The sequence below is a fragment of the Nomascus leucogenys genome, chromosome 4, assembly GCF_006542625.1.
Source record: "Nomascus leucogenys isolate Asia chromosome 4, Asia_NLE_v1, whole genome shotgun sequence".
NCBI classification, from domain to species: Eukaryota; Metazoa; Chordata; class Mammalia; order Primates; family Hylobatidae; genus Nomascus; species Nomascus leucogenys.
Genome location: NC_044384.1, coordinates 109,344,122 through 109,370,784, shown reverse-complemented (window position 1 = coordinate 109,370,784; position 26,663 = coordinate 109,344,122). Strand labels below are relative to the sequence as shown.

General features: G+C 43.2%; 1 protein-coding gene and 1 pseudogene across 10 annotated transcripts in view; one reads left to right on the top strand and one right to left on the bottom strand.

Moving 5' to 3' along the window:
• TRAK1 (trafficking kinesin protein 1) overlaps positions 1 to 26,663 on the top strand; it is a 214,972-nt gene that overhangs the window by 110,200 nt on the left and 78,109 nt on the right. For 8 of the 10 annotated variants that reach the window (XM_030812060.1, XM_030812059.1, XM_030812061.1 and 5 more), the window contains one exon: positions 486 to 680. Coding sequence is in view for 5 of the 10 variants with exons in the window: in XM_030812055.1 (XP_030667915.1) it covers positions 486 to 680 (195 nt within the window). In the remaining 5 variants the exon portion in view is untranslated. Of the gene's footprint in view, positions 1 to 485; positions 681 to 23,510; positions 24,933 to 26,663 lie in introns of those variants that run through there. The other 2 variants (XM_030812058.1, XM_030812057.1) reach the window with 1 other exon arrangement.
• LOC100585541 lies at positions 20,547 to 21,634 on the bottom strand (annotated as a pseudogene).

The window sequence follows — 26,663 nt, the reverse complement described above, 5'->3', positions numbered from 1 at the left end:
AAATGGATGGATGGATGGAAGGAAGGAAGTGTGGATGAATGAACAGATGAATGAATAAATTAAATGAAGGCAAAATTCTAGATGGGAGGATAGCTTCAATGGTAAAACAGTGGCATGAAGAAGTTAGGCATATTGGTGAAATTAATACTGGTTTGGCTGACGCTTGAAGGAGAATGACCAGAGAAAGGGTTGGAGGAAAGACTTAACTCAGATGATAAAAGCTCAAAATTTTTGGCTTTTCTTCCTAAATAGTGGACACTAAACAGCAGGAAACTTTTGGGTAGGTCTTGGCCATAAGCATGCACAATTCAACGTTTTGAGAATAGAATTTAAATTGGAAAAAGACTCCTGATATAGCCTTGTCTAGCTTCTTCGTGCTGTAGATAAATAACCGAAGATATCTGCCGCAGGCTACAAGTTTAGTTAACTAACAGCAAGACCATAGCCATTTCTGGGCTCTCATTTCTTGGTTGTCTTGTCTTTAGATGTGTGCAACAGCACCGATCTTCCGGAAGTCGAGATCATTAGCCTGCTGGAGGAGCAGCTGCCCCATTATAAGTTAAGAGCTGACACCATCTACGGTTATGACCACGACGACTGGCTCCATACACCTCTCATTTCTCCAGATGCCAACATTGACCTCACAACCGAGCAAATTGAAGAGACGCTAAAATACTTCCGTAAGTAGTTGTCCATGTGTGTTGTGATGGCAGTATCATGACCAGGTCTTCTTAGCCATGGCCCCAAATAAGATCTTGTACTGGCTACCCTGTGCTGTGGCTTGCCACCTCTGGAAAGGTGGTCAAAGAAATGCAGCTGTAGGGGTTAACTGCACAAAATGTCCCAATTTTAAATGTTCTGAATAGAAATTTTAGAGGAGTGAGGACCAAGTAAGATTTTCATTTGAACCAACTTTTTATGTATTTATTTTTTTGAGATGGAGTCTGGCTCTCTTGCCCAGGTTGGAATGCAATGGTGCGATCTCAGCTCACTGCAACCTCTGCCTCCTGGGTTCAAACAATTCTCCTGCCTCAGCCTCCCGAGTAGCTGGGGCTACAGGCGTGCACCACCATGCCCGGCTAATTTTTGTATTTTTAGTAGAGACAGGGTTTCATCATGTTGGCCAGGCTGACCAACCTGACCACTCTTGACCTTAAGCCACCCACCTTGGCCTCCCGAAGTGCTGGGATTATAGGTGGGAGCCAAATTTTTGTTTTGACTGTACAGAAGAATTTGAAAATGTTCCTATTTCTGTTTCTTACCAAAAATACAAATCCTTAGAAATTCACTGGGAAGGAGTTTGTCTAAATTTAAAACCAAAGATATTGGGAATATCCAGGCTTCTCATTTATGTGACATAGCAAAATATGTGTACCAAGGCTTGTGTACCAAGGCTCTTGTGTGAAAGCTCACTAAGCTGGATATTTGGAGAGTCCAAATATCGCTGCAGCAGCAAACCAGTCATGCTGATGGGCTGCAGAGCTGATACCTGGTAGGGTGAGCAGTAAACTAGGTGAGTGTTTTCAGTGTGGTCATGATGGCCAGGGTATGAAGCTTGATATTGCAGACTTGAAAAAAAAGGATAATTTAAAAAATGAATGCTTTATGATTCTGATATTTATTCAAAATGTGCCTTTTTAGAAGTAATTTCACTCTTTAAAAACTTATGGCAGCCAATAATTTACATATCTATGTATCACTGTGTCACTTAAAAAAAAGTATAGCAATCCTCCTACCTGCAGATAACTTGGTTCAAGTTATGTCACATCTTTAAAGATTTCTTGTAATTATTTTTACTAATGCAGGCTGATCTCTCCAATTTTCTTGCATTTGTGAGGTTATTTGTAATAAACAAATTAGTACTACAAGTTTCTCCTTTAGGGGGTATCTAGGGATGTTTTCAGGTTCTCTTTATTAGATATTAATAAGAAAAAAGTTTTGCTTACCTTGACCCATAAACTCTACAGAGTCTTTGTGAATACTGCAGATAATCAGTTTCAATATGGATAATAATAGAATAATCCACACCAGGGTAGATATGAAGCATGTTAGACTTGTACTCATATTGAAGTTGAAGCTTTAGAATTTCTAGTGTGTCTTGTAGCATATAGGAGGCTCTTAGCAAGTCATTTTGTTGATTCACGACGTCTGTACCACCAAGGAGATATGTGGTATTGTATGGAAAACTGAGTCTACAGTAACCTCCTTGGTAGATTTTGTATTTGCTTTTTTCAGACTGTAGACGTCTGCAAAGAAATTCACAAGAGAATAGTAGAGTTTGTAACAGAATTATTTTCTGGGAAATCTCTCTGTGTTACTTACCTTTCCTCAGGAGACCCTCTTGTGATTCTGCAGTAGCTATCATGGCCACTTCTCTCACAGGAGTCTCCTGGGTCCCACTCACACACTTTTTTTTTTTTTTTGAGACAAGGTTTTGCTGTGTTGCCCAGGCTGGGGTGCAGTGGTGCACATATGGCTTACTGCAGCTTTGACTTCCTGGTCCCAAGCAACCCTCCCACCTCAGCTTCCTGAGTAGCTAGGACTACATGTATGTACCACGTACCACCACGTCCAGCTAATTTTTAATTTTTTTTTGGAGAGATGGAGTCTCCCTATGTTGCCCAGGCTGGTGTCAAACTCCAGGCCTCAAACAATCCTCCTGCTTCAGCCTCCCAAAGTGCTAGGAAATCAGGTGTGAGCCACTGCACTTGGCACCATTCACACTTTGATTAATCACTGACATTTACAGTGTAATTGGAAGACCATCCATGGGCAACACCACACAATTTTCAGAGAACATTGACGCAAATTGCCTCATTTCATTCCTGTAAAATGCCTACAGTTGGGTAGGGCTGGTTTTATTATAGGTGAAATGGATGTGTGAAAGGCTCAGTGTTTACTCCATTACACTGAGCCACAGTTTCTAAAATCTGTTTAACAGTAGACTTGAGGCCAGGCGTGGCGGCTCACACCTATAATCCCAGCTCTTTGGGAGGCCGAGGCGGGCGAATCACCTGAGGTGGGGAGTTTGAGACCAGCCTGACCAACATGGAGAAACCCCATCTCTACTAAAAATACAAAAATTAGCCAGGCATGGTGGCAGATGCCTGTAATCCCAGCTACTTGGGAAGCTGAGGCAGGAGCATCACTTGAACCTGGGAGGTGGAGGTTGTGGTGAGCCGAGATCATGCCATTGTACTCCAGCCTGGGCAACAAGAATGAAATTCCATCTCAAAACACACAAACAGTAGACTTGAACAGAGAGAGAGTGTCTTTTTTGTTTTTTTGCTTTGTTTTTAGTTATACAGTTAAGAAAAAAGAAGAAATCCTGTTAGTAGATAATACAACTTATGATAAAACTGAAAGAACCAAAATAAACATTGAGCAGAGATTCTGTAAGTTCTTAGAGCATGCTTGCCTCCAAGCCTTAACTTAATTCTGTATCTTCTTCTGTGGTTCCTGTAGTTAGAGCAACATAGCTATTTCCTAAATATCTGTTAATTGAACGATCAGGTGTTAACTCTTAAATACAGGACCCTGGAGAGCGGAGCTCTCTCACTAAGGTCCTGCGACCCCTAAAGGGTCTGTAGAGAGGATTTAGGGGTTCCATGCACTTATAAAGGGGCAAAAAAATTACACTTTTATTTTTATTAACTTCTAACTGAAATGCAGCATTTCCTTTAATTATGAACATAGACACACATAGGCACAGTGGTATTAGCAGAACCTGTGATATTGTCACCAGTAGAAATCACAGATATTTTCATGTCATGCTTCAGTGGAAGCAGATACTTTGAATTACTGCCTTTGTTCATCACTGCCATGAAGTTGCATTTGTTGTTAAATGTGCTGATAGATCTTTTATTTCATGTTACAGTTGGGTAGAGCTGTTTTTATTATAGGTGAAATGGACGTGTGGAAGGCTCAGTGTTGTGGCATACAGTGTTATGGAATCTGTCTTATTTTATTTATTTAGATCTTTTATTTCTTTAATAAAGAAGCACTTATCAGATATCACAGACTTTTTTGTCGTTGTTCATATCCCAGAGTTTTTCAAGTTTTAGATGCAATTGTTTTCCTTTTCAGTCCTTTGTATTTTATGTCTTCAAAGCTTTCCTCTGAGGGAAGGGTCTGTGAGCTTTGCTAAACTGGCAGAGCGGTCACCAGAAGGCACAGGTTCAGAGTCCTGCTGTGTGCATGGTATCCTTTTTGGGCTTCGTGTGTTTACACGTGTGTAACCCTGGAGATGCTGTGACTCACTAGTGTGTTGAATCAGTTTTGAGGCGTGTGAGAAGACAAGGTAGCCTGCATCGATTAGGGCAGAGGTTCTTGGTTGTGGGTGGACATGGGGATAAGGAGCTCTGGGGTTCTGATATGCTCCCTTAGGTGAGAAATCCTAGAGAAGAGGGCCAGCTACACATTACCACGCAGATCAGAGCAGACACAGCCCCTTCCTGCACATCCTCCCCCTGAGTGGAGAAACGCAGCTTTACCTTTTAAATTTGGCCCTCACTTGGCTTCTGAAGAAGAGGTGAGAAAGCTTTGGGCATCCACCTTTGCCAGGTGGTAGAATGACGTTTTCAGAGAAGTTTTAGTGCTTCTCCCAGTCAGGTGGACTTACAACTCCTGAGTCTGAGAAACACAGAAAATTAAAATGACCCACAAAACAAATATACTGACAACGATGGGACATTTGGGAGAAAGCATAGTCAACATACAGTACTTGCAGTGTGCTGGGTACTCCTCAGAGTGGCCTGAATTTAATACTCTTGCATTCTGCAAACGAGGATGGCGAGGCTCAGGGAAATTAGGGAAAAGTTACATACCTAGCAAGGTGAGTCAGACCTAGTTTGTCTGGTCTGACTCCATCTCTTACCCAGTATCTCAGATTAGCTACAAAGGGGACAAGAAAACTTCTTGTTTAAGAATGAAACTCATCTGGTGAAATACAAAAAAACCAAAAACCCCATCAAAACCTTAGTTTCAAAATCTGTCAGTAGCTTATTTATTTATAAAATATATGTCTAACATATTCAAAATTCACTTTTTTCATGGCTCAGGGCGTTGTCCCAAGTGACACTTAGCTTGATACAGCTTAATTTGAAGATGAGGTTTCTTTCTTCCTTGTGATTTTCACCTCCATCCTGTGGCTTGTAGGTCACACTTCTCTAATCCCTGGTGGAAATGACAGTGTGTGCTATAGACTTTTGTAGTCACATAACATGCAGCAGACACTGGACATGAAAGCTGCTGCATTCGTCTTTAGGTGGCTATGAAACTCTTCTTGGTCCCTTCTTCCAGGGGCTGTTCTATGTAACTTTTTGGTTAAGGAGCATTGATTGAAGAAAAAAAAAATCCATATCTCACCTGCGTGTGATCTGCTGACCACCCTCCCTGAGTTTACCTGGAGCAGCCTTTTTCCTAAGAAGAAAAGGTTATAAAGCAAATAAGAGTTTCAAAATATTGTTCCATCGTTTGCTTTTACTGTAAAGTAATATTAAGGAATTAGCCAACAGTATTTACTGAGTGACTGGTATTCACCTCTAATCCTTTGAGGACTTGTTTGCATTTCAGCTTAGGTTTTCTGACTAAGGAGATAAAAACATCTCCTGGACTATTTATTTTTTTCCATGTCCTAACCCAAGGACTTTGCACTGGGTTGGACCAATGCAGGCAGCTCTTGAGGCCTTCGGTGCCATCCTACCCTGAGTTGCTTACCTTGCTTATGTGGGAGGAGAGAGGGGGGTCTGGGAACCTGCATATTAAACCAGCTCCCCTTGCCATTTTAACTTTTAAAAATTGAACTTAAAAGTAAACAACAACAACAAAGACCTTTAATCTAGTCCAACCATCATTGTTCACATGGGGCCCCTGAGGTGTGGGGTGCATTCACTTGCTAAGCCTTGCACAGCCAGGGTATGTGGGGCCAGGAATTGTGTGCAGGTCTCCCCACTACTCTAGAGTTGTGTCCATAAAGTAGAACCTACAATAATATTATTATACCCCATTTTCACCTTTGCTCATTCACTTGTGTCCACACGGTCACAGGCATAGCAAGCGTTTATACAGTTGGTTTTATGGGGCAACAAACCTCATGTGTTTTACTCATACAGGGCTCATCCCAGCAGAGTGGGAATTTGCTCAGGATAAGGCATGAGGACCTAGAGTATCTGGCATGGGGTTTAACTGGAATCCCTCTACCTCCACCACTGTACCTGGAGGCTCCTGTCTCCCTTCATCCTGTTTGACCCTTGAGCAGGGCCGACACAGTGGTCGCTCCCTTCTGGGCACTCTCCCGGCTTGGCTTCCGGTGCCTCACTTGCTCCCAGAGTTCCCTTTTGTCTCTCTGGATAGTCTTTCCAGCCTCTTTCACCAGTTCTTTCTTTTTCCTCTTCCTCTGAGCTTCCAAATCAGTGGCTGTCAACCCTGATGCACTTAGAGCTTTAAAAAATATAGTCTGCCAGATGCTGTGGCTCATGCCTGTAATCCCAGCACTTTGGGAGGCTGAGGTGGGTGGATCACCTGAGATCAGGAGTTTGAGACCAGCCTGGCTAACATGGCGAAACTCCGTCTTTACTAAAAATACAAAAATTAGCCACGCATGGTGGCATGCACCTGTAATCCCAGCTACTTGGGAGGCTGAGACAGGAGAATCTCTTGAACCCGGGAGACAGAGGTTGCAGTGATCTGAGATTGTGCCACTGCACTCCGGCCTGGGTGACAGAGTGAGACTTCATCTCTCAAAAATAAATAAATTAAACAAACAAACAAATAAAAAATAAAAAAAAAATACAGTCCTAGGCCAGGCGTGGTGGCTCACGCCTGTAATCCCATCACTTTAGGAGGCCAAAGCAGGCAGATCATATGAGCCCAGAAGTTCGAGACCAGCCTGGGCAACATGATGAAACCCTATCTCTACAAAAAATTAAAAAAAAAAATAGCTGGGTGTGATGGTATGCACCTTGTAGTCCCAGCTACTCAGGAGGCTGAGGTGGTAGGATTGCTTGAGCCTAGGAGGTGGACGTTGCAGTGAGCCAAGATCGTGCCACTGCACTCCAGCCTGGGCAACAGAGCGAGACTCTGCCTCAAAAAAAGAAAAAGGAAAAAACCAGCCGTGGAACCAATCCCCTGCAGATACCAAAATCCATGGATGCTCAAGTCCCTGATATGAAATGGCATAGTATTTGCATTTAACCTGTACACATCTTTCCATATACTTTAAGTCTAGATTACTTGTATTACTTGTAAATGCTATGTTTTTTGTTTTTGTTTTTGTTTGGTATATTTTTTTTTTTTTTTAGTCAGTCTTCTCCTGTCACCCAGGATGGAGTGCCTTGGTGCCGTCTTGGCTCACTGCATTCTCAACCTCCCAGACTCAAGCCATCCTCCCACCTCAGCCCCCCAGTAGTTGGAACTACAGGCACATGCCACCATGCCTTGCTAACTTTCGTATTTTTTTGTAGAGACAGGATTTTCACCATGTTGCCCAGGCTGGTCTCAAACTCCTTGGCTCAAGCATTCCTCCCACCTCAGCCTCACAAAGTGCTAGGATTATAGGAGTGAGCCACCATGTCCAGCCTAAAATTTTGTATTGTTATTTTATATTGTTTTTTCCCCCTGAATATTTTTGATCCATGGTGGATACAGAGGGCTGACTATATATCCTCCCCAGGCCCCACCGTCAGGCATAGTCATTCTAATTGATCCTCAGCTGACTGTGATGTATGTACTGCTCTAAATGTTGGCGTGCCCAGCCTGCTTCTGTCTGTATCCTCTCTCCCAAGGCTGTAATACCAGCCACATGTTGGTGACTGCCAAATGTATGCCCACCCTGACCTTCCCTTCCTCCCTCAGCCTCATGTACCCACATACTGAGATTATTAACTCATCCATTGCGGAAAGTGGATTGTTCCCCCCTCCACACACATTTGTCTTAATAAATACAACGTGGTTTACCCCATTTCTGTATCCTCCTGGCCATCCACCAGCCCTGTTAATTCTTCCTCTAGATATATCCCAGACCTGTTCTTCGACTTGGCTGTTGCCACCCTTGATGAAGCCACTGCCATCTCATCCCTGAACAGCTGTAACTGCTCTCCCAGCTTCCACTCTTCTTCTCAGCAGCCTGGCTGGTCTTTTTTTGAAATCCAACTGGGTTATGCTGCTCCTTTGTTTCCCATTGCCCTTTGGATAAAATGCAGGGTCTTCAGAGACTCTGTGACCTGGCTCTTGGCTCTATCCAGCCAGCCTCGTTCCAGCCTCCTTACCCTATAGCAGCCCCACCAGTGCTTTCAGACCCTCGAATACACCAAACTCCCATGACCTTGGATCATGCTGCTCCCTCGCTACCCCTCTTCCTTTTCTTTTTTTGTTTTGTTTTTAAAGTTTTTATTTATTTCTCTTTCTTTTTTTCTTGAGACTGGGTCTTGGTATGTTGCCTAGGCTGGCCTCGAACTCCTGGGCTCCAGCAGTCCTCCTGCCTCAGCCTTCCAAGTAGGCTGGGACTACAGGTGCATGCTGCTGTGCCCAGCTTCTTTTCTGTTCTTTGGTTCTCAACAGAATGTGCTGTCCATGACAAGCCTTCCTTGACCATCCCATCTGTGGCATCCCCCACTTCTGTTGTCTTTTTCCTGCCTTCACAGCTTTCATCACTCTTTATTTGCTTATGTAAAGATAACCAATAATTATAATAATGACTCACATCTACTGAGTGCTTACCACTTGCCAGGGTTGTGTTAAATGCTTTACCTTTACGAGCACTGCAGGACATAGACAATAGATTTGTTTTAGTACATAATCCTCTTTTTGTTTAAATGATTTTTTAAATATATTATAATTGTTTTATCTAAATCGAATTGGCCTTTTAATCCTTAATTGTTTCAAGATATTAAAGTTAGTTTACATAGATTTAACACTTTTTATAGCAATGTAAATGGGCTAAACATTTTTTTAAAAAGAACACTTTTAATACTATCCATGAAATTATAAACACAATGATATAATTACATTAATAAGCAAAACAGGTGTGAACAGACAGGTTGGGAACACACACATGACCATTTTTCCATTGGGAAAATACTCAATTCACAAGAGCCCAGATGCCTAGGCAGATGAGACAGTGGTCAGCTGGCTGGCAATATCAGCAGGCTGTGGGCCTTTCCTTCCTTCCTCCCCTTCCCCTTCCTCCTTCCCCCCCTTCCCCTTCCCCCTTCCCCCTTCCCCTCCCTCCTCCCTCCCCCCTCCCTCCTCCCCCCTCCCCCCTCCCCTCCCTCCTCCCCCTCCCCCCTCCCCTCCCCTCTCCTCCTTTCTTCTTTACCTTTCCTTTCTTTTTACCTTATCTTACCTTACCTTAATCTTGCTCTATTGCCCAGGCTGGAGTGCAGTGGTGGCGATCACAGCTCACTGCAGCCTCCACCTCTTGGCCTCAAGTGATCCTTCTGTCTCAGCCTCCCCAAGTAGCTGGGACTACAGGTGCATGCTACCATGCCCAGCTAGTTTTTAAATGTTTTGTAGAGACAGGGTTTTGCCATGTTGCCTCGGCTGTCTCATGCTCCTGGCCTCAAGTGATCCACCTGCCTTGGCCTCCCAAAGTGCTGGAATTACAGATGTTAGCCACCGCACCTGGTCATTTTTTTTTTTTTTTTTTTTTTTTTTTTTTTTTTTTGAGACGGAGTCTCGCTCTGTTGCCCAGGCTAGATTGTAGTGGCACGATCTCGGCTCACTGCAAGCTCCGCCTCCCGGGTTCATGCCATTCTCCTGCCTCAGCCTCCTGAGTAGCTGGGACTACAGGCGCACGCCCAGCGAATTTTTTTGTATTTTTAGTAGAGTCGGGGTTTCACCGTGTTAGCCAGGATGGTCTCGATCTCCTGACCTTGTGATCTGCCCACCTTGGCCTCCCAAAGTGCTGGGATTACAGGAATGAGCCACTGCGCCCGGCCTTTTTTTTTTTTTTTTTTTTTGCTTTAGAGACAGTCTTGCTCTGTCACCCAGGCTGGAGTGCAGTGGTGTAATTATAGCTTACTGCAGCCTCAAACTCCTGGCCTCAAGCAGTCCTCCTGCCTTTCCTTCCCAAAGCTATGGAATTGCAGACAGGAGCCACCATGCCTGGCTGGTTTTTGGGGGCCATGGCAAGTGCAGGCTTGTTAGAGGAATTGGAGAAGCAGGGATTAGTTAGGAAAACCTCTCCGCTTACTGTGTTTCATGCCAGGTAGTGTTTGTAACTTCAGAACCCGCCCTTACCTTACCTACCTACCATGTTATGCTCATTTCACCTACTGTCCCCTGCTGTATAGGGAGTGCCTTGAGGGCAGAGATCATGTTAGTTTTGTTCCCTCTTCTGTACAGAGGGTGGAGCCCAGTACCTGGCCCAGCTGAAGGAGGAATGTGCTGCTGCTGTCTCTGTATTTCCAGGTACTCCTTGTTGACCTCTAGCCAAGACGAGGAACCTCCTTATGAGATGTCATCTTCTGAGCTCTCTTGATGGAGGGAATACCACGGTGATGACTGAACATGAAAAGTCTTGGCACAGTGGCTCACACCTGTAATCCCAACACTTTGGGTGGCCGAGATGGGAGGATTGCTTGAAGCCAGGCATTTGAGACCATCCTTGGTCACCAAACAAGACCCCATTTTTACAAAAAAAGAAAAACAAAAACAAAAAAACATGAAAAGTCTCATCCAGAGTATTTCCCACTGGGAGTTTTACTTTCGGCCTTTGTTTGTGTGGAATTGGACTGTGTGTGGGAATATCCCAGCTCTCTTCCTCCTCTGACTAGTCATCCTGGCTTTTTGTCTTTGTTTTTAGCTAAGTCCCTTTTTCTTTTTCGTGTGCTTAGATGCGGACATCTGTCAGTGCTCTGGCTTGGGGTTTCCTCTTGCCTACATCTTCTTTGCTTTGGCTGTTGCCTCTCTGCAGGTGATGGCTACGTTTCTCTCTACTGCCTGGATATGTCGCCGGAATCTCATAGAAACTGAATGTGTGCTTGTCATCCTCATGCAAGCTCTTCTTACCACCTGCCCGACTTTCATAGAAACCCGGGGTGGACATGCGCCAGGCCCTCCCCAATGACCGTGTCCATTCTCAGAGGCGCCTTCCCCTGCTCTCCTGAATCCACCGATGCTAAATTTGTACCTCAGTCCTGGTTCTGAAACCTGTTTCTCTGTCATCATAAAGAAATCATGGAACCTCTCTGTACTTTGGTTTCCTTTTTTGGTGGGTTTAAGGAAGATTCTGTGACTTCGTTGGTGATGACATGGCATTGGGAGATAGGGTCCATTTCTGATTTTCAGAGTGAGGAAGCAGGCGTGTGTGTTACTGTTGTAGAGAATTGTGGCGCCTACCCTGTTCTTCAACTCTTGGTACCTGGCCTTGTAATGAACACAAATGATCTTTAAAAGAAGTTAGATTTTAAAAATAATATTTTTGTGGCTCACACTTATAATCCCAGTGCTTTGGGAGGCCTAGGCCGGAGGATTGCTTGAGACAAGGCATTTGAGACCAAGCTGGGCAACATAGGGAAACCCCCATCACTATAAAAAAATGTTTAAAAATTACCCAGGTGGTGCATACCTGTAGTCCTAGCTACTTGGGAGGCTAAGGTGGGCGGGTCACTTAAGCCCAGGAGTTCAAGGCTGTAGTGAGCTGTGATCATGCCAGTGCATTCCAGCCTGGGCAATCGAGTGAGACTCTGTTTCAATAAAAAAGAAAAATAAATAAATAAATAAAATAACATTTCTTTTCTTTTCTTTTTTTTTTTGAGATGAAGTCTGGCTCTGTTGCCTAGGCTGGAGTGCAGTGGCACGATCTTGGCTCACTGCAATCTCCACCTCCCAGGTTCAAGTGATTTTCCTGCCTCAGCCTCCCCAGTAGCTGGGATTACAGGCATGTGACACCACACCAGGCTAATTTTTGTATTTTTAGTAAAGACAGGGTTTCACCCTGTTGGCCAGGCTGGTCTCAAACTCCTGATCTCAGGTGACCCACCCACCTCAGCCTCCCAAAGTGCTGGGATTACAGGCGTGAGCTACCACGCCTGGACAAAATATTTCTCGCTATCACAAAAGCATGCTGATTTTAGGTGATTTTGAAAATAAAAACAAAAAGATGACTAACATAGCAACCACCACTCACTTTTCGTGAGATTTTTTTCTAGATTTTTTTTTTCTGCAACACATTTATTTAAGGACATAATGCATTTTAAATAAATATTGTATGTTGACCATTTCCCGTGGCATTAAATTTCTTGAAAAACACAATTTTCAGCATTGCTTAATATCTGTCATTTATTTTTGACCATTCATCTATTATTAGGAATCCAGGCTATTTCTACTTCTTCCCCAAATAACACATGGGTGAATACCCTTTTACTTCCGGATATCGGGCCGGATAGTACTTACAAGCAATTTGCCTGAAAACACTGAATTTGGTATTTAAGAAGCCTGAACACATCCTAAAGATTTTTTTATTCGATACCTGAGGAGGGATGTCTTACCTCTTTCTTAGTTTGTGCAGGTTGTTATTCATTAGTGAATGTTTGTAAAATAATGAACAGGTAATGGTCAGGAAGGTGATGACTAAAGTTTATGTGAATATGGCATATCATTTCAAGAAAGATGGGTTTTTTTCCCTTAAACTCAAAGTTATCAAGAGATCAACTTCTCAAACTTTGTACCAAGGGCAGTTTTGTGGGGGAAAGCAGTAATGTATGCTATTTGTGGAGTTTAGCTAGAATTGTTAGATGCACCTGATCCCTGTGAAGTAGTTGATATCTCTGTGTGGGTTGGGTAACGTTGCTTTATAGTGAAGCTTTTCTTCTTCCCAGTGCCTCTGAGAGGAGAGAAAGTGGTTGGAGACCCACCAGTCCTGCATGAGAGGCCCATTTCTCCATCATCCACTGACTAAATATGTGACCTTGGGCAAATCACTTATCACTGCATTGGGACTCAGTTTCTTATCTGGAAATTAATCAGCATTAAATATTTTATGGTTCTCTGAATGTTTCTTTGAGAGATTTTCACTCTGTAGTTAATGGTATCCCATGATGAAGTTTTTTAAAATTGTTTTTTTTTGTTTATGGCCATTTCTTAATTTGAGTTTCTCTGTATTGCAAAATAGGCATTAAGAGAATAGGGACCTTTAATTTTTGTTTTATAGAAATTGTAGTGTTGTTTTCTTTTCCAAATGCAAGTGCTATTAAATTGCTTTCAGGTGATAATGTAGGGAACATCTTATAAGTATTCTCAGAACACTATAGACATATGCACTTAACTCTCTAAGCATGTTTTAAATTACACAGGACTTTTCTTGTTAAGATATAGATATGTACAAGTCTTAAATTCTAGTAGATTACAAATTGTCAAAAATAATTTTCATCTTCAGAGAGTAAATTAATGGAGCAGAGTCCATGTCTGCTTGAATGGGCCAATATCCTCTTCCCAGGGCCTTGTGTTGAATAGGTGCCTAATGAATGCTTCTTAAATAAGCGAAAATGCAAAGACATGTTTTTAAATTTAAAAAATAAGCTTTCTCCTTCCTTATCTTTTTTCATAAAAACAAAACAAGATTTAAAACCCATGTATAGAATAACAAGATCATTTTATTTGTTGCCACCTTCTAAAGATTGCCTTCATTTTAATTAAAATCCTAAGTGAAACAAAAATAGAGACACTGGCCAGATGTGGTGGCTCACACCTATAATCCCAGCACTCCCAGGGGCCAGGCAGGAGGAATGCCTGAATCCCGGAGTTCGAGACCAGCCTGGGGAACATGGTGAGGCTCTGTCTCTATTGAAAAAAAAAAAAAAAAGTACACACACCACAAAATGCAGTACACCTATACAAATTAAATGAATAAATAGCATACAGTGCTGACCTTCTGAAGGGGAGTGTGGTCATAATTTTATTATTTTATGAGGTGGTGACCTAAAAGAAAGCATAGGGTGGTTGTGTGTGTGTGTGTGTGTGTGTGTGTGTGTGTTGTGTGGAGGAGGGGTACCTCTTGGAACATCAAAGAGTCTGTTGTCACCTAGACGTGTGTGTGGTGAGGCAGGGTTGAATGAAGGAAGGAAGGATAAATTATTGGGGTGGAGTAGGGGTTGTGCTGAGCTGGAAAGGGGATCTAATTGCCAGGAACTTTTCATTATCATCTGCTAACAAAGCTAATGGCAAGATGTATGCATTATAATGTATTTAAAAGTAGTTACCAAGAATTTCTCTTGTGTAAATGCCCAAGTACTCTGGCTATGTCCTTTCTGCTATCCCCAAGCTCTGGGGCCATTTTGTTTACAGGCAAGGACCTAAGTGAGCCCTGAGAATTGTGCCTTCTCTCTTCTCTTACTGCTCACATATGCGGTCTCTTTCTTGGGCCCATTTTTCACCACTGTTATTTGACACAGAGGTCTGCAGGATCAAAGGTAGAAGCAGAGACACCTTGGAGCACAGTCACTTCCTCTACATTAGCCAAATGCAGTCATGATGCCTCCACCCAGATGTGGGCCTGGGTGCCAGGTGCTGAGTGGAATTGAGGGTGCCCGTCTTGGGGAAGTAATCAAAGGCAGCCTCGTACCAGGGTGCACGACAGCACCAAGAGCCTTTCACAGTGTCTGGTGAGCACTGCAGCCAGGTTTTCATACTGGTCAGCAGACCTACCCTCATGGTCCCTGGGCTTGCTTACTTTGTCACCTGTCACCTTCCAGATTTCATTTTTTCTCATCAAACCAGATTCCAATGTTGAGTATTTATTTTTTTCTTTTTAAGAAGAAAAATGCCTGGCAAGCAATTCTGTACAGATTTTTCTTTTTCATGTTATTTCAGCATATCTAAGACAAAGCTGGAATGGACTCAGGTGGGAAATTGACATGACAGTTCAGCTCACACTCCACCTCCCGTGATGGGCCCAGGCTACTGTGGTTCAGCTGAGTTTTGGCATGAATGGAATACGGGGCCGTTTGAGCTTCTGGTTTACTTGTGTTTTGAGGCCTGTGGCACCTGCTGCGTGACTTGCTGGACATAGGTATGAGATTTCCCATACAGCCTCCCAGGCTGGCAGGAGGCAGACTCAGAACCATGCAGGCCGTGTACTGATGCTACCATACCCAAGCCCTTTTTCTTCTCTCTGTCCTTCTCAGAGGTAGGGTTGATTTTAATGAGAACAACATTGAGGCCAGGATGCATGTTGGCTCCTCAGTGCTCTGCCAAATGCCATCTCCCTGCTTTTGGATATGTTCTCTAAAAGCCAAGCTTTGTTCCCCCACCTTCCCCTGGAGGTGGGTTGGTGCCTGTGCCTGAAATGAGGAGGAGATGGTTTGGGAGGGGGTAGTTGACAGCAAGCTGTTCATTAGCAGCCTGCCTTCTGCCGTGGGTGCTCAGTGACTGGCAGCGGCAACGTTTTAAAAAATAAAGATCAGGCTGGGTGCAGTGGCTCATGCCTGTAATCCCAGCATTTTGGGAGGCTGAGGCAGGCGGATCACGAGGTCAGGAGATCGAGACCATTCTGGCTCGATGGTGAAACCCCGTCTCTACTAAAAATACAAAAATTAGCCACGTGTGGTGGCACATGCCTGTAGTCCCAGCTACTCGGGAGGCTGAGGCAGGAGAATCGCTTGAACCCGGGAGGTGGAGGTTGCAGTGAGCCTAGATCACACCACTACACTCCAGCCTGGGCGCAGAGTAAGACTCCATCTCTGAATCAGTAAATAAAATAAAGATCAGAAAGAGAACTCTGCAGAAAGAAGCACCCTGCTCAGTTAATTTTCTGAAGCAAGTGGAAGGAAGGCCTGCTTGTAAGGCTGTCTTTCATGTGAGCCCTATGTCCCCCTTAAGGACGGAAGGTTAGGAAGCCTCTTCTGGGTCTTCCTCTCTTCTGCCGTAGGCTTCTTGGCTGGCCCGGCATACAGGTGCCCTGACCAACAGGGAGGAAAGCTCTGGAGTCTGGAAGCAGGTTACAGAGGGGGATTGGGACCTCGGAGGGCTCTGTGTGCTAGCAGTAAGGAGGAGCACTGGGGACACAAAGGAATTGGGAAGTTGTTTTGTTCAGACGGCCACATCGGGGCCTGGGGCATGCCTGTGCTGATCTCCTGTGAGGCATGGGGGAAGGTGGGATGCGGCAAGATCTGTGAGGTCTGAGACACTCGGGCAAACTCATAACTGCATCATTTATATACTTTATCACTCAATTGTTAGTGTTCATTCATCTTTTTAATATATAAATTGAAATATTCATATATTCACACAACTAATAAGTACAGACTTAGAAATTTTATTAAATTCTCTTAAACATTTAAATTTGATTAAAAACATATTTAATTAGATCTGCCTTAACATCACAGACCAAATCTATTAGATTCTCTTAAATGCTCACAAAAGAGAACATGTAGTTGTAGTAATGACGACAAAACTCCTGATACTCACACTTAACATAAGCATCAGTACTGTGGGTTTAATTCATTTCTTTGTGAATTTCTGTATCTGTTTTATATTTTTCCAGTGATCTAGTAATCTTAATAGATATTAAAGAAAATACGATCTCAGCACCTGTGTTAGATTCCTAGGGCTGCTGTAACAAATTACCACAAACTTGGTGGCTTAAGACAATAGAAATTTATTCTCTCACAGTTCTGTAGGCCAGAGGTCCAAAGTCAAGGTGTTGGTACTGCTGGTTCCTTCTGGTCGCTCTGAGGGAGAATCCATTCCCTGCCCCTCTTGCAGTTTCTGGTGGCTGCCGGCTGTCCTCGACGTTCCTAGGTTTGTGGCTGTATCTCTCCAGGTTCTGCTCTGTCTTCACGTTTCCCTCTCCTCTGTGGGCCTTTCTTCCTCTTCTCCTCTGAGAACACTTGTCATTGGATTTAGGGCCCACCTCAATCCAGGATGATGTCATCTCAAGACTTTTAACTGAATTATGCCAGCAGTGCCGGGCACGGTGGCTCATGCCTGTAATCCCAGCACTTTGGGAGGCTGAGGCAGGCAGATCACTTCAGGTCAGGAGTTCGAGACCAGCCAGGCTAACATGGCGAAACCCTGTCTCTACCAAAAATACACAAGATTAGCCGGGCATGGTGGCGCATGCCTCCCAGCTACTCAGGAGGCTGAGGCAGGGGAATCGCTTGAACCTGGGAGGTGGAGGTTGCAGTGAGCCGAGATTGCGCCACTGCACTCCAGCCTGGGTGACAGAGTGAGACTCTGTCTTAAAAAACAAAACAAAACAAAAAAAGAAGAAAATGAATTACACCTGCAAAGACTTTTTTTACACCGTCACAGCTTCCAGGTGGACATTATCTTTGGAGGGGCCACCTTCAACCTGATGTCTTTTCCTGAAATGACAGATTATTTATATTTGGCCACTTGTGGTTGTGACCTGGTGTCCCATCCAAATGACACATTTCACCTGAAACATGTTTGAAAATACGTACAAGGTTTGTTAGTGTCTTACTGTTATCATTAGCAGCTTTTATTGAGCTTTTATCTTCTAGGAATTTGGGGCCCCAGTGTGGGCAGTCAGCTCTCCTCTGGAGCCCTCTGGCCAATCCATCACCTTACAGCCCTGGGGCTGATCCTGCTCCTACGTGAGTATAGTCTGTGCCCACAGCGTCAGGCCTTTCTATTCTTGATACTTGCTTCCTCCTTCCATGTAGGGTTGGCTTATTCAGAACCATTCTACTTAGAGACATATTTTTACACTGTTTTATAAAAGGTATTAGTGGCAGAAACAGAGCAATCATACACACCCACCTTTGCTGCTTCCTAAAATGGATTAAAAATAACTTCCTAATATATTCTCCCTTCCTTTATATATCAGTTGCCCTGTTCACTTGGTTGCCCTTTTCATTTTGATAGTCATTGAAGATTCATGGCCTTTACAGACTCACCTTGTCTCTTTTAACCATTATTGACTCTATTCTCTTTTGGATGTTCAAATTGTCACAACACAGTGCATGGTAGTCCTTTTAAGATGGCTTTTATATACCTTATCACTTCTACCCCAGACCTTTTGAAGTGGTCTTTGCTTTCTTGAAACCTGGTGTTGCAGATCCCTCTTGATTTTTCCCTGCCCCAAGACATGGAATCAGCCACTCTACAAGGAGCCCTGTTAAGGTCTAACCTAAATCTGGGCACCAGAATGTTGACTTGCTGCTGATGGATTGGAGGGGTGTTCTTGTTGAGCCACTTATGTGACAGAGCTGGAAAGAGTTGTTTTGTTTGTTTGTTTTTAATATCATGAAGTTACATAGATATTTTCAGTTTAACTCTTAACTTTCCTGATCATTTATTTTGTTCTTAAAAAAAAAAACAACAAAACTTCTCAATTTGTTTTCTCTGTGAGGTGCTAACTTGAGTCTTTATCTTCTTTAATTGTACCTCTTCTTTTTTTTTTTTTTTCAAATTCCATTAGCAAATAATCCTTGGATGCTTTTTCATTCACTTATTGAGAAGTGGAAAAGGCTTAGGACGGGGATCATTTCTGGTTTATATCCAGATGCTTTTGGTATTCTCTGTGCAATCCTGGGCAAGTGACTTAAACCACTAAGACCCCTTTCCTTGTCTCCACAATGGGGGAGCCATTAGGTCACAGGGGTCTGAGGAGTAAGTGAGATATAAAGTACTAAATGCCAGATATACAGTCAGCACTTTCTAAATGGGGCAGCTGAAGATGCGGTGACTAAGGAATGGCTGACCAGGTGGCTGTGAGGCTTACCTGAGATGGCTCTTGGGACCTGTTCTTATTCCTGACTTTCTGGTGGCAGTGGTGGAGGAGTGTCGGGTCATGGTAGGGAGGAGGCTGCTTTTTCAGCTGCAGTAAACCTGGGCCGAGGGAGGGCTGTAACCCTCAGGAGTGTTGGGACTCTTGGTGTGAAGGAAAGTGGATTTGATGTCAGATAGACTTGGATTTTAATTGTGAAACTCTTTGCAGAGCTGTGGACAGATTACTTTGTTTTTCCAAGCATATGAAAGACTTTTGGTGTAGTTCACTTTGAAATTGCTTGAAGCTTATAAAAATCACCCCTAAATGATGCTGTTTCCTTTGTGCTTATTTATACATTGTTTTGTTTCTTTCCTATTTTCTTAAAAAGTGAATTGGATATGTGCAGCTTTGGACTTAATGTAAGCTGTGCTCAGTAATGTGTTGTCACTGTTTAGAAATGGTGCCTCACTCCCTACCTCACCCCACCTGTCACTCCTGCTCATTACTGTGAACTCAGTGCCTTTGAATCAGTTATGCTGGAAAAAGCTTATAAATGGCATTTCTACCTCATTTCCCTAATTATAGCTTAGGAATTTGTACCCTCTTTTTAATTGTTCATTTCCTGGCTTATTTCCCTTAAAAAAAAAAAAAAAGATTAGAGTGATGAAGATGATCACAACTAACATTTATTGCAAACTCTCTTTGTTCCAGGCACTGTGCTAAGTGCTCTGCCATACACTAATTGATTATAGCTTCCCTGTCTCTGTGGAATGTATTATAATCACCCCCATTTAGCAGATGAGACTGATGTATCTAATAAGGTCACAGACATGTAAAACAAAGAGCCCGTACCAAACCTCAGACCATCTGACTCCAAAAGCCCATGCTCTTAACTAGGAAATCTGTTATTTTTTACTTGTTTTATGTAATAGGGTAGGAATAAAATGTTAAACAAATTCATAGTTCTGTAAGGTAAATGTGCCAAGTTTTATTTAAGGGGTTTCTATCAAAACAAAAAAGCAAGCAAATAAGGGATTTGTATCCTTGTATTTTTTTTTAACTTTAACAAAATTTATTCTTATAATTTGAGAATATATTGTTCCATATAAATTGGATTATTTTATTATAATGTATTTGTTTCTTGATTCTGTTACATATAAAATTGTACGTGGAGAAAACGTGCGAAGAGATGGCTAGGATTTCAGTAAAACACAAAGGTTTATAGTGAAAGCTAATCTTACAACTCTTGGGATCAGTTGAACCCTGCTGAAGTATTACATTTCTTCAGTTATTCTAAATTTCATAGAATGTCAGTTTTTCTATGTCTATTGTATTTAAGTAATATTCATTGCATTTTTCTTTTATTTTTTAATTATACAAGTAATACATGCAGATTGATTGGTAAAAAGTCTTGCAGTCTGTAAGTAAGACACACAGTCATAATCTTCTACCTCCTCTCCTCCCCAAAGGAGCTACTTTAACATTTTAGTATCTACTTTCTTCTAAAAAGATATATGCAGTTTTGAAAATTTAACAACTGCCTAATTAAGAATGGGCAAAGGGAGCCGACCATGGGGGCTCACGCCTGTAATTCCAGCACTTCGGGAGGCTGAGGTGGGCAGATCACTTGAGGTCAGGAGTTTGAGACCAGCCTGGCCAACATGGTGAAACCCTGTCTCTACTAAAAATACAAAAAATTAGCTGGGTGTGGTGGTGCACACCTTTAATCCCAGCTACTTGGGAGGCCGAGGCATGAGAATCCCTTGAACCTAGGGTCAGAGGTTGCAGTGAGCCGAGATCGTGCCACTGCACTCCAGCTTGGACAACAGAGCAAGACTCCGTCTCAAAAAAAAAAAAAAAAAAAAACCTATGTGCATTTTTGAACAAAGATCTTTGATATGATTTGTAAACAAAAAAAAATTTATGCATTACGTTTTCATGCCTTAGCATAATTTTCAATTGCTGAAACTCAAAAACATGTTGATGTTACTTGATTTTATTTACATCTGATTTACTTTTCTGTAAGTAGATCCAACTTTTCAAAAATGTAGTCAATTTGCCAACTTTCATGTTGTTCTTCAAAAGCATTAATCTTCTCAAGACAATGAATATTGCATATTGTACTGAACAACCTTTCAATTTCAGCATGTGGAACATAAGATAGTGGGCCTGCATGTTTAGTTGGGTCATAAGAAAGAACACACACGAGGTACTGAAACCCTTTTCCCAGGAGGGACAACGTTGTATCTGCATAGTGTTTGAAATCTCCTAGATTAATGGCAGCCAGTGCTCCTCTATCCCAAATTCTGTCAAATTTGTCGATTTGTGTTTGGGGAAGATAAAAAATGCTGCAACAGTACAATGAAATGTTCTCTGAAGAACTCTTAAATACTTTGTCTTCAGGAACTTTGCTAATTGGTTCTTCTGAGTAAGAAAGATTCTGCTCTGTAAAAAATTCTCGTATCCCAAGTGCACTGATTTATACACCAACTACACTGTGTCCTTGGTCTGCAAACCGTTTCATCTCTACAGGGAGGAAAAAATACCTTCAGTCTACTCTTGCCTTTAAGAAAAGTATCCAAATGCTTCTTCAATAGCTGATGTCCTTGTTCTTGATGGAAAGCAGTATTGCCATTCACTACTTGTCTTGCCAGTCTTCCAGAGTTCATACTTGGTTTTCCTGACCTCAGTATTGGGATACTCTTCCATATCAAGTGAAGCTCTTGTATCATCCATAGTTTCATAGATACCATTGTCTCATAAGTGTATGTTTTTAATGCCTTTACTGGATTATTACAAAGGATTCTGTGAAGGATACAGATGAAGAGATATGTAGCTCCAGGAACCTCCATGTGTTCAGCTATTAGGAAGTTTGTCTGACTTTCATGTGATGCTTTGAGGAGTTTGCATTTCCTGTTCCTTTATTTTATTTTTTTAGTTTTTGAGGTAGGGTCTCACTCTGTCACCCAGGCTGCAGTGCAGTGGCATGATCACGTCTCACTGCAACTTTGAAGTCCTGGGCTCAAGTGATCCTCCAGCTTCAGCCTCCCAAGTAGCTGGGTCTACAGGCATGTGCCACCATGCCTAGCTGGTTTTAAAATTTTTTTTGTAGAGATGAGGTTTGGCCATGTTGTCCAGGTTGGTCTTGAACTCCTGGCCTCAAACTATCCTTCCTTCTTGGCCTCCCAAAGTGGTAGAAGTACAGGCATGAGCCAACGCAACCAGCCCTCTGGTTCCTTTATTAAGTCATTTTGCAACTTCTTGTTGGACCTCCCCCACCCTGATTGGATTGAAGTGGTGAACATTGCTGATTTTTTAGGAGTTTGTTCTTAACTATTTGCCTGTTTATAAGGCCCATCATCATCTTTTTAGAAATACCTTAAGGTATCTCAGAAAACCTCAGGACACCAGCCTCCATTCACCTGTCTTGAGGTGAACTTCTGAGGGGCTATTTGGGGGCTTGCAGTGGGGCTCTTGAGAGGCACCATCATGGCCAGAGATAGGACGATATTAAAGACTAGAGGGAGAGATGACATGTGTCAGATAGCAGGGGCAGTTATAAGAAAGCAATTAAAATCATTGTCTGCTGACTTTAAATAGTCACAAGTTCTAGAAAACTTAAAATGTATATTCAAGTTGGGATCAGGGAGAGGAAATAAAGTAAGTGAGGGAGGTTATGGGATCTGATATCTACTTTGACCAGAAAGAATGTGCAGTTGGGTTGGGAGTGCCTTGGAGGAGGAAGAGATGATGACAGAGGGGCACAGGTCCTCCAGGGTGTAAGTGGTAGCCAGGAGACAGTAGGGCCAGGGATGGTGTCATTCCCTTGTCTCCTACATTTTCTGAACTTTTTTGGAATCCTGTTAACAATTTTAGCCAAAATTCATCATCAACATCAGTGGTTCCACTGCCACATGCAGGGATGGTTTCTTTGTCTGCTTGTGGTCTGGGCCCCTGCCTTTAACTTCTCTTTTCCCTCCGGGACTTGAGGCTCTGTTATCCACAGTGAGTGCCAAAGGGTTGGAGCCCCTGCAGTCCACAAAGGGACAGGACCTGCTCTCACTAAAGGCTGGGCCAAATGGGATCGGCCAGCCACCTGGCAAGTGGGAAGGTCTGATGTGGTATCCTGCCCGGGTGTGCAAGCAAGGCCCAATGATGAGGGCCAGACATGGCTGTAACATGAGGAGAGGGTACCCCAGAGCAGAGAGAGATTTCTTTGAGGACCTCACAACATAGCGTTACAGGCTCTTCAGCTTCCAGTGATTTAGGAAGATTGAGATAGATCGGTACAAAGTATGGATTCCATCTAAGATTCTTTATATAAGATGTGTGTGTCTATGTGATTTTCCTTTAAATTTTCTATTTTACACACAGAAGCAGACATACACATATATGGAAACACACACACACACACATGCTGTTGACACTTACAGTACCTGGCCAAGAGGACAATGAAGTAAATAAATAGTTTTGGTAGGCCGGGTGCGGTGGCTCACGCTTGTAATCCCAGCACTTTGGGAGGCCGAGGTGGGCGGATCACGAGGTCAGGAGATCGAGACCACGGTGAAACCCCATCTCTACTAAAAATACAAAAAAAAAAATTAGCCGGGCGTGGTGGCGGGCGCCTGTAGTCCCAGCTACTCGGAGAGGCTGAGGCAGGAGAATGGCGTGAACCCGGGAGGCAGAGCTTGCAGTGAGCCGAGATTGCGCCACTGCACTCCAGCCTGGGCGACAGAGCCAGACTCCGTCTCAAAAAAAAAAAAAAAAAAAAAAAATAAATAAATAAATAGTTTTGGTTTAGGGCAAGGTTCTCAACCAAGCAATTTTGTAGCCAGGGGACATTTGGCAATGTCTGGAGACATTTTTGGTTGTCACATCTTGGGGGTGGAGAGTAGTGCTACCTGCATTTAGTGGGTAGGCACCAGGGTTGCTGCTAAACATCCTACGATGCCCAGAATAGCCTTCCACAACAATAATTATCTAACCTCAAATGTCAATAGTGCTGAGATTGAGAGACCCTGCTTTAGGGAATGAAATTTAACGTATAGGATAGTCTAAAATCTGTCTTGTTATCCACTACCTTGTTTTATTATGAATATTTCAAACATATCAAACATTTAGAACTAATATTAACTGTATTTTTTTAAGGAAATAAAACATATGGGTGCATTTATAAGGAAAGTTTTAAAACCTCATTTCCTCACTCCTTCCCCAGAGGCAACTTCCTGCAGATGGACTGTTTTCTTCTAGTGTGCATTTTTGCACCTTGATTATACATATAAGTGTCCATGAAACAGCATATTGTATTGCACAAGCCCTTTGTGATGGCACCCTCCTCTATTTGTATGACAGGCTGTTTTTCTAGAAGTTTGAGCAAAAGCATGAGCAGAGAATAGTAGTGCATCTAAATGAAAATGTTTCCATTTTCTAAGTAATTTACATTTCCTTTAAGTGGTGGTCAAAAATGATAAAAGATGTTTAATGCGTTAAATCAGGTTGAGGAAAGGAAACCAAATGTAATGATTTGCAGATTTTAAAAGGTGGCAGATTTTGAATCCAGAATCTTCTTTCTATTGTGACCCAGAGTAGGGTGAATAAGCTTGTCCTTACATTTGTTGAAGGTGATGATGGTGCTGACCACCCCGTCTCTCCTTTGCCTGTACCCTCTCTTTTCCCTGCCTGGCATCTCTCAGCCTCTGCTGCCAGCATCCTTGGAAGACATTTCCTCCATCTCTGCATCATTTTTCAGAGCCGGCCAGTTTCTATGGCAACAGTTAGATTGAAAGATGAGCGGCGAGCAGGAGACGAGGCTTGAGTGAGACAGCCGGTGGTGGTGTGTGTCCCTGACGTCACCCTCTGGGCGTCTGGATAGGACGATCCTGGCTACTCCCATTCAGGGCTGCTGTCCAGTGCCGCTTTATTGGCAGTGCTGTCAGGGTCTCCGGTAGCTCTCTGCAAATTGCCTTCCTTTCTGCTCCTCCTACTCCCTCCTTTCCCCGTAGAATTTTTCTTTTCATTGCCCACTTTCCTGTTTTGGCTCCAGACTGTTGTTAAGAATGTACAGCCTAATTCTGGTGTGTTTCGGGATGTTCTTCTGCCCAGTATTCTGGAAGGGCGGGGAGGCATGGCAGCGTTTTACTTGACGTTGATGGCGCTGTGAAGTCCATTCTTTCCTCTGCGAGACTACTGACTATGCAGAAATTTATCGAAGCGGATTATTATGAACTAGACTGGTATTATGAAGAATGCTCGGATGGTAATTATGGCCCCTGCAAAATAGAGCTGGGATGTATAGAGGCATTGTCTCCTTCTGGGTGGGGGGGTCCTGAAACCTTTAGGGGAGACAGGCGGCTGGCGGGTGGGGGGTACCAGAACTATCACCACTGGCTCTGACAATTCCAAAGGCATGGTGGAGGAGGTGGCAGGTGGGCAGGGCTCTTTACTGTGAAAGACTCCTGCAGTATGTATGATCGTTTGCTTAGAAGGGGAGATGGTTTTTGGTGTGCTGGGCTTGTAAGTATTATACTTCTATTGGATTGAATTTTCTCTGGTGTGAGACGTGAGTGTGTTGTTGATGCATGTATGTGTGCAAGTGGAAATGTGTTCACTGCGCTCTTGCTGTTGGAGGGGTTAGGAAACTGGGGGCTTGGAATAGTGTGTTCAGGAGGTGGCTTCCTGGACTGTCAGCAGCAGGTCTGGAAGACTCTGCCCTTTTCTGAGCCCAGACCTGGGAACCATCAGAGGCTGGAGAAAAGGCAGAAGCAGCTTACCACTTAGCGGGTGATTCAAATGAAGTTTGCTTGTTGTATCCAACAGAGATGGGGGTGGGGAGGTGATGGGAGGGGCAGGGAAAGAATGTGTCCTTCTGTCACTACCTTGGTTTGTGCAGGGAGGGTGTGGCACATTCCAAGGGAGACTGGGTGGAGGCCAAGTTGTGTGGCTGGACAGGTCTCAGGAGGTTTCAAGCACACACAAAACAGCACTGAGTTGCGTTCTCAGAGACATCATAGTGGGCGGGGTCTCAGGTTCCTGGGGTGTTGGACATCAAAATTGTGTATTACACAGTTAATCTGTCTTTAATTTCGTCTTAAAAATGACCCTGATATCATATGCCTTCACAAAAAAGGAGCACAATTAATATATACACTTTGAGGGTCTGTTCCCCGGTGATGATATGTTCCCAGCCCTATATGAGCCATTAATAGATAAGGTAAGTGCTTTTTAATTGAGTCGGGAGTTTCAGAATGCTCTATTCCTGACTACATTTGATTAACCTGAATGATGTAACAGGCTGGGACTTGGCCTAGTTAGTAAACTGAAAAACTGCATAATTATCTCTTATCCACTGATTTTTGCCTCGACTGTGGCTTAAGGCTTTTTCAGGGGATGGTATTTAAATGTGCGGAAAAACTATGCCAGTTCAACCTCACTGTCCCCTGGCTTTAGATGCAGACGTTGTCATATTGGTTCTGTGTATGTCTTTAACTATCTTGAGTAACAAGGATTGGAGGCAGTTCCCAGGGTCATGAGGGGAAAGGATGAATGAATTCTTTTTTCTTTGGAATATATTCATTCTTAAAGCAAGTTCCCATTCTGTTACCTAACTCCAAAAGGAAATTCTAGAGATGCTCCTTTTTGGAAACCATCATTGACCTCCTTCTAGTTTCCTTGGTGATTTGTGACTCATTGAACCCTCTATAACTTTTTAAAGTAAGGGATTGAATACATCCTCACTGTACCATTGGATTAGGGAGCACTGGTTACAGCAGGGTGCTGTCAGAGGCCCGTGGATGAGTCAGGTGTGGCCATAGCTCTGTGGATGCCATCCTAGAAGTGGGGGAAGAAGGTTTCCTAATACCATGACCCAATTGCCACACCATCCAGTTCCCTTTACACCCTGAAATAAAGCCAGTCACTTGTCATGGTCAATCTGGAGGGTGAGCGGAGGCCTGCCCTTATCTGGGTGTCCATCAGAAGGATTTTCTTA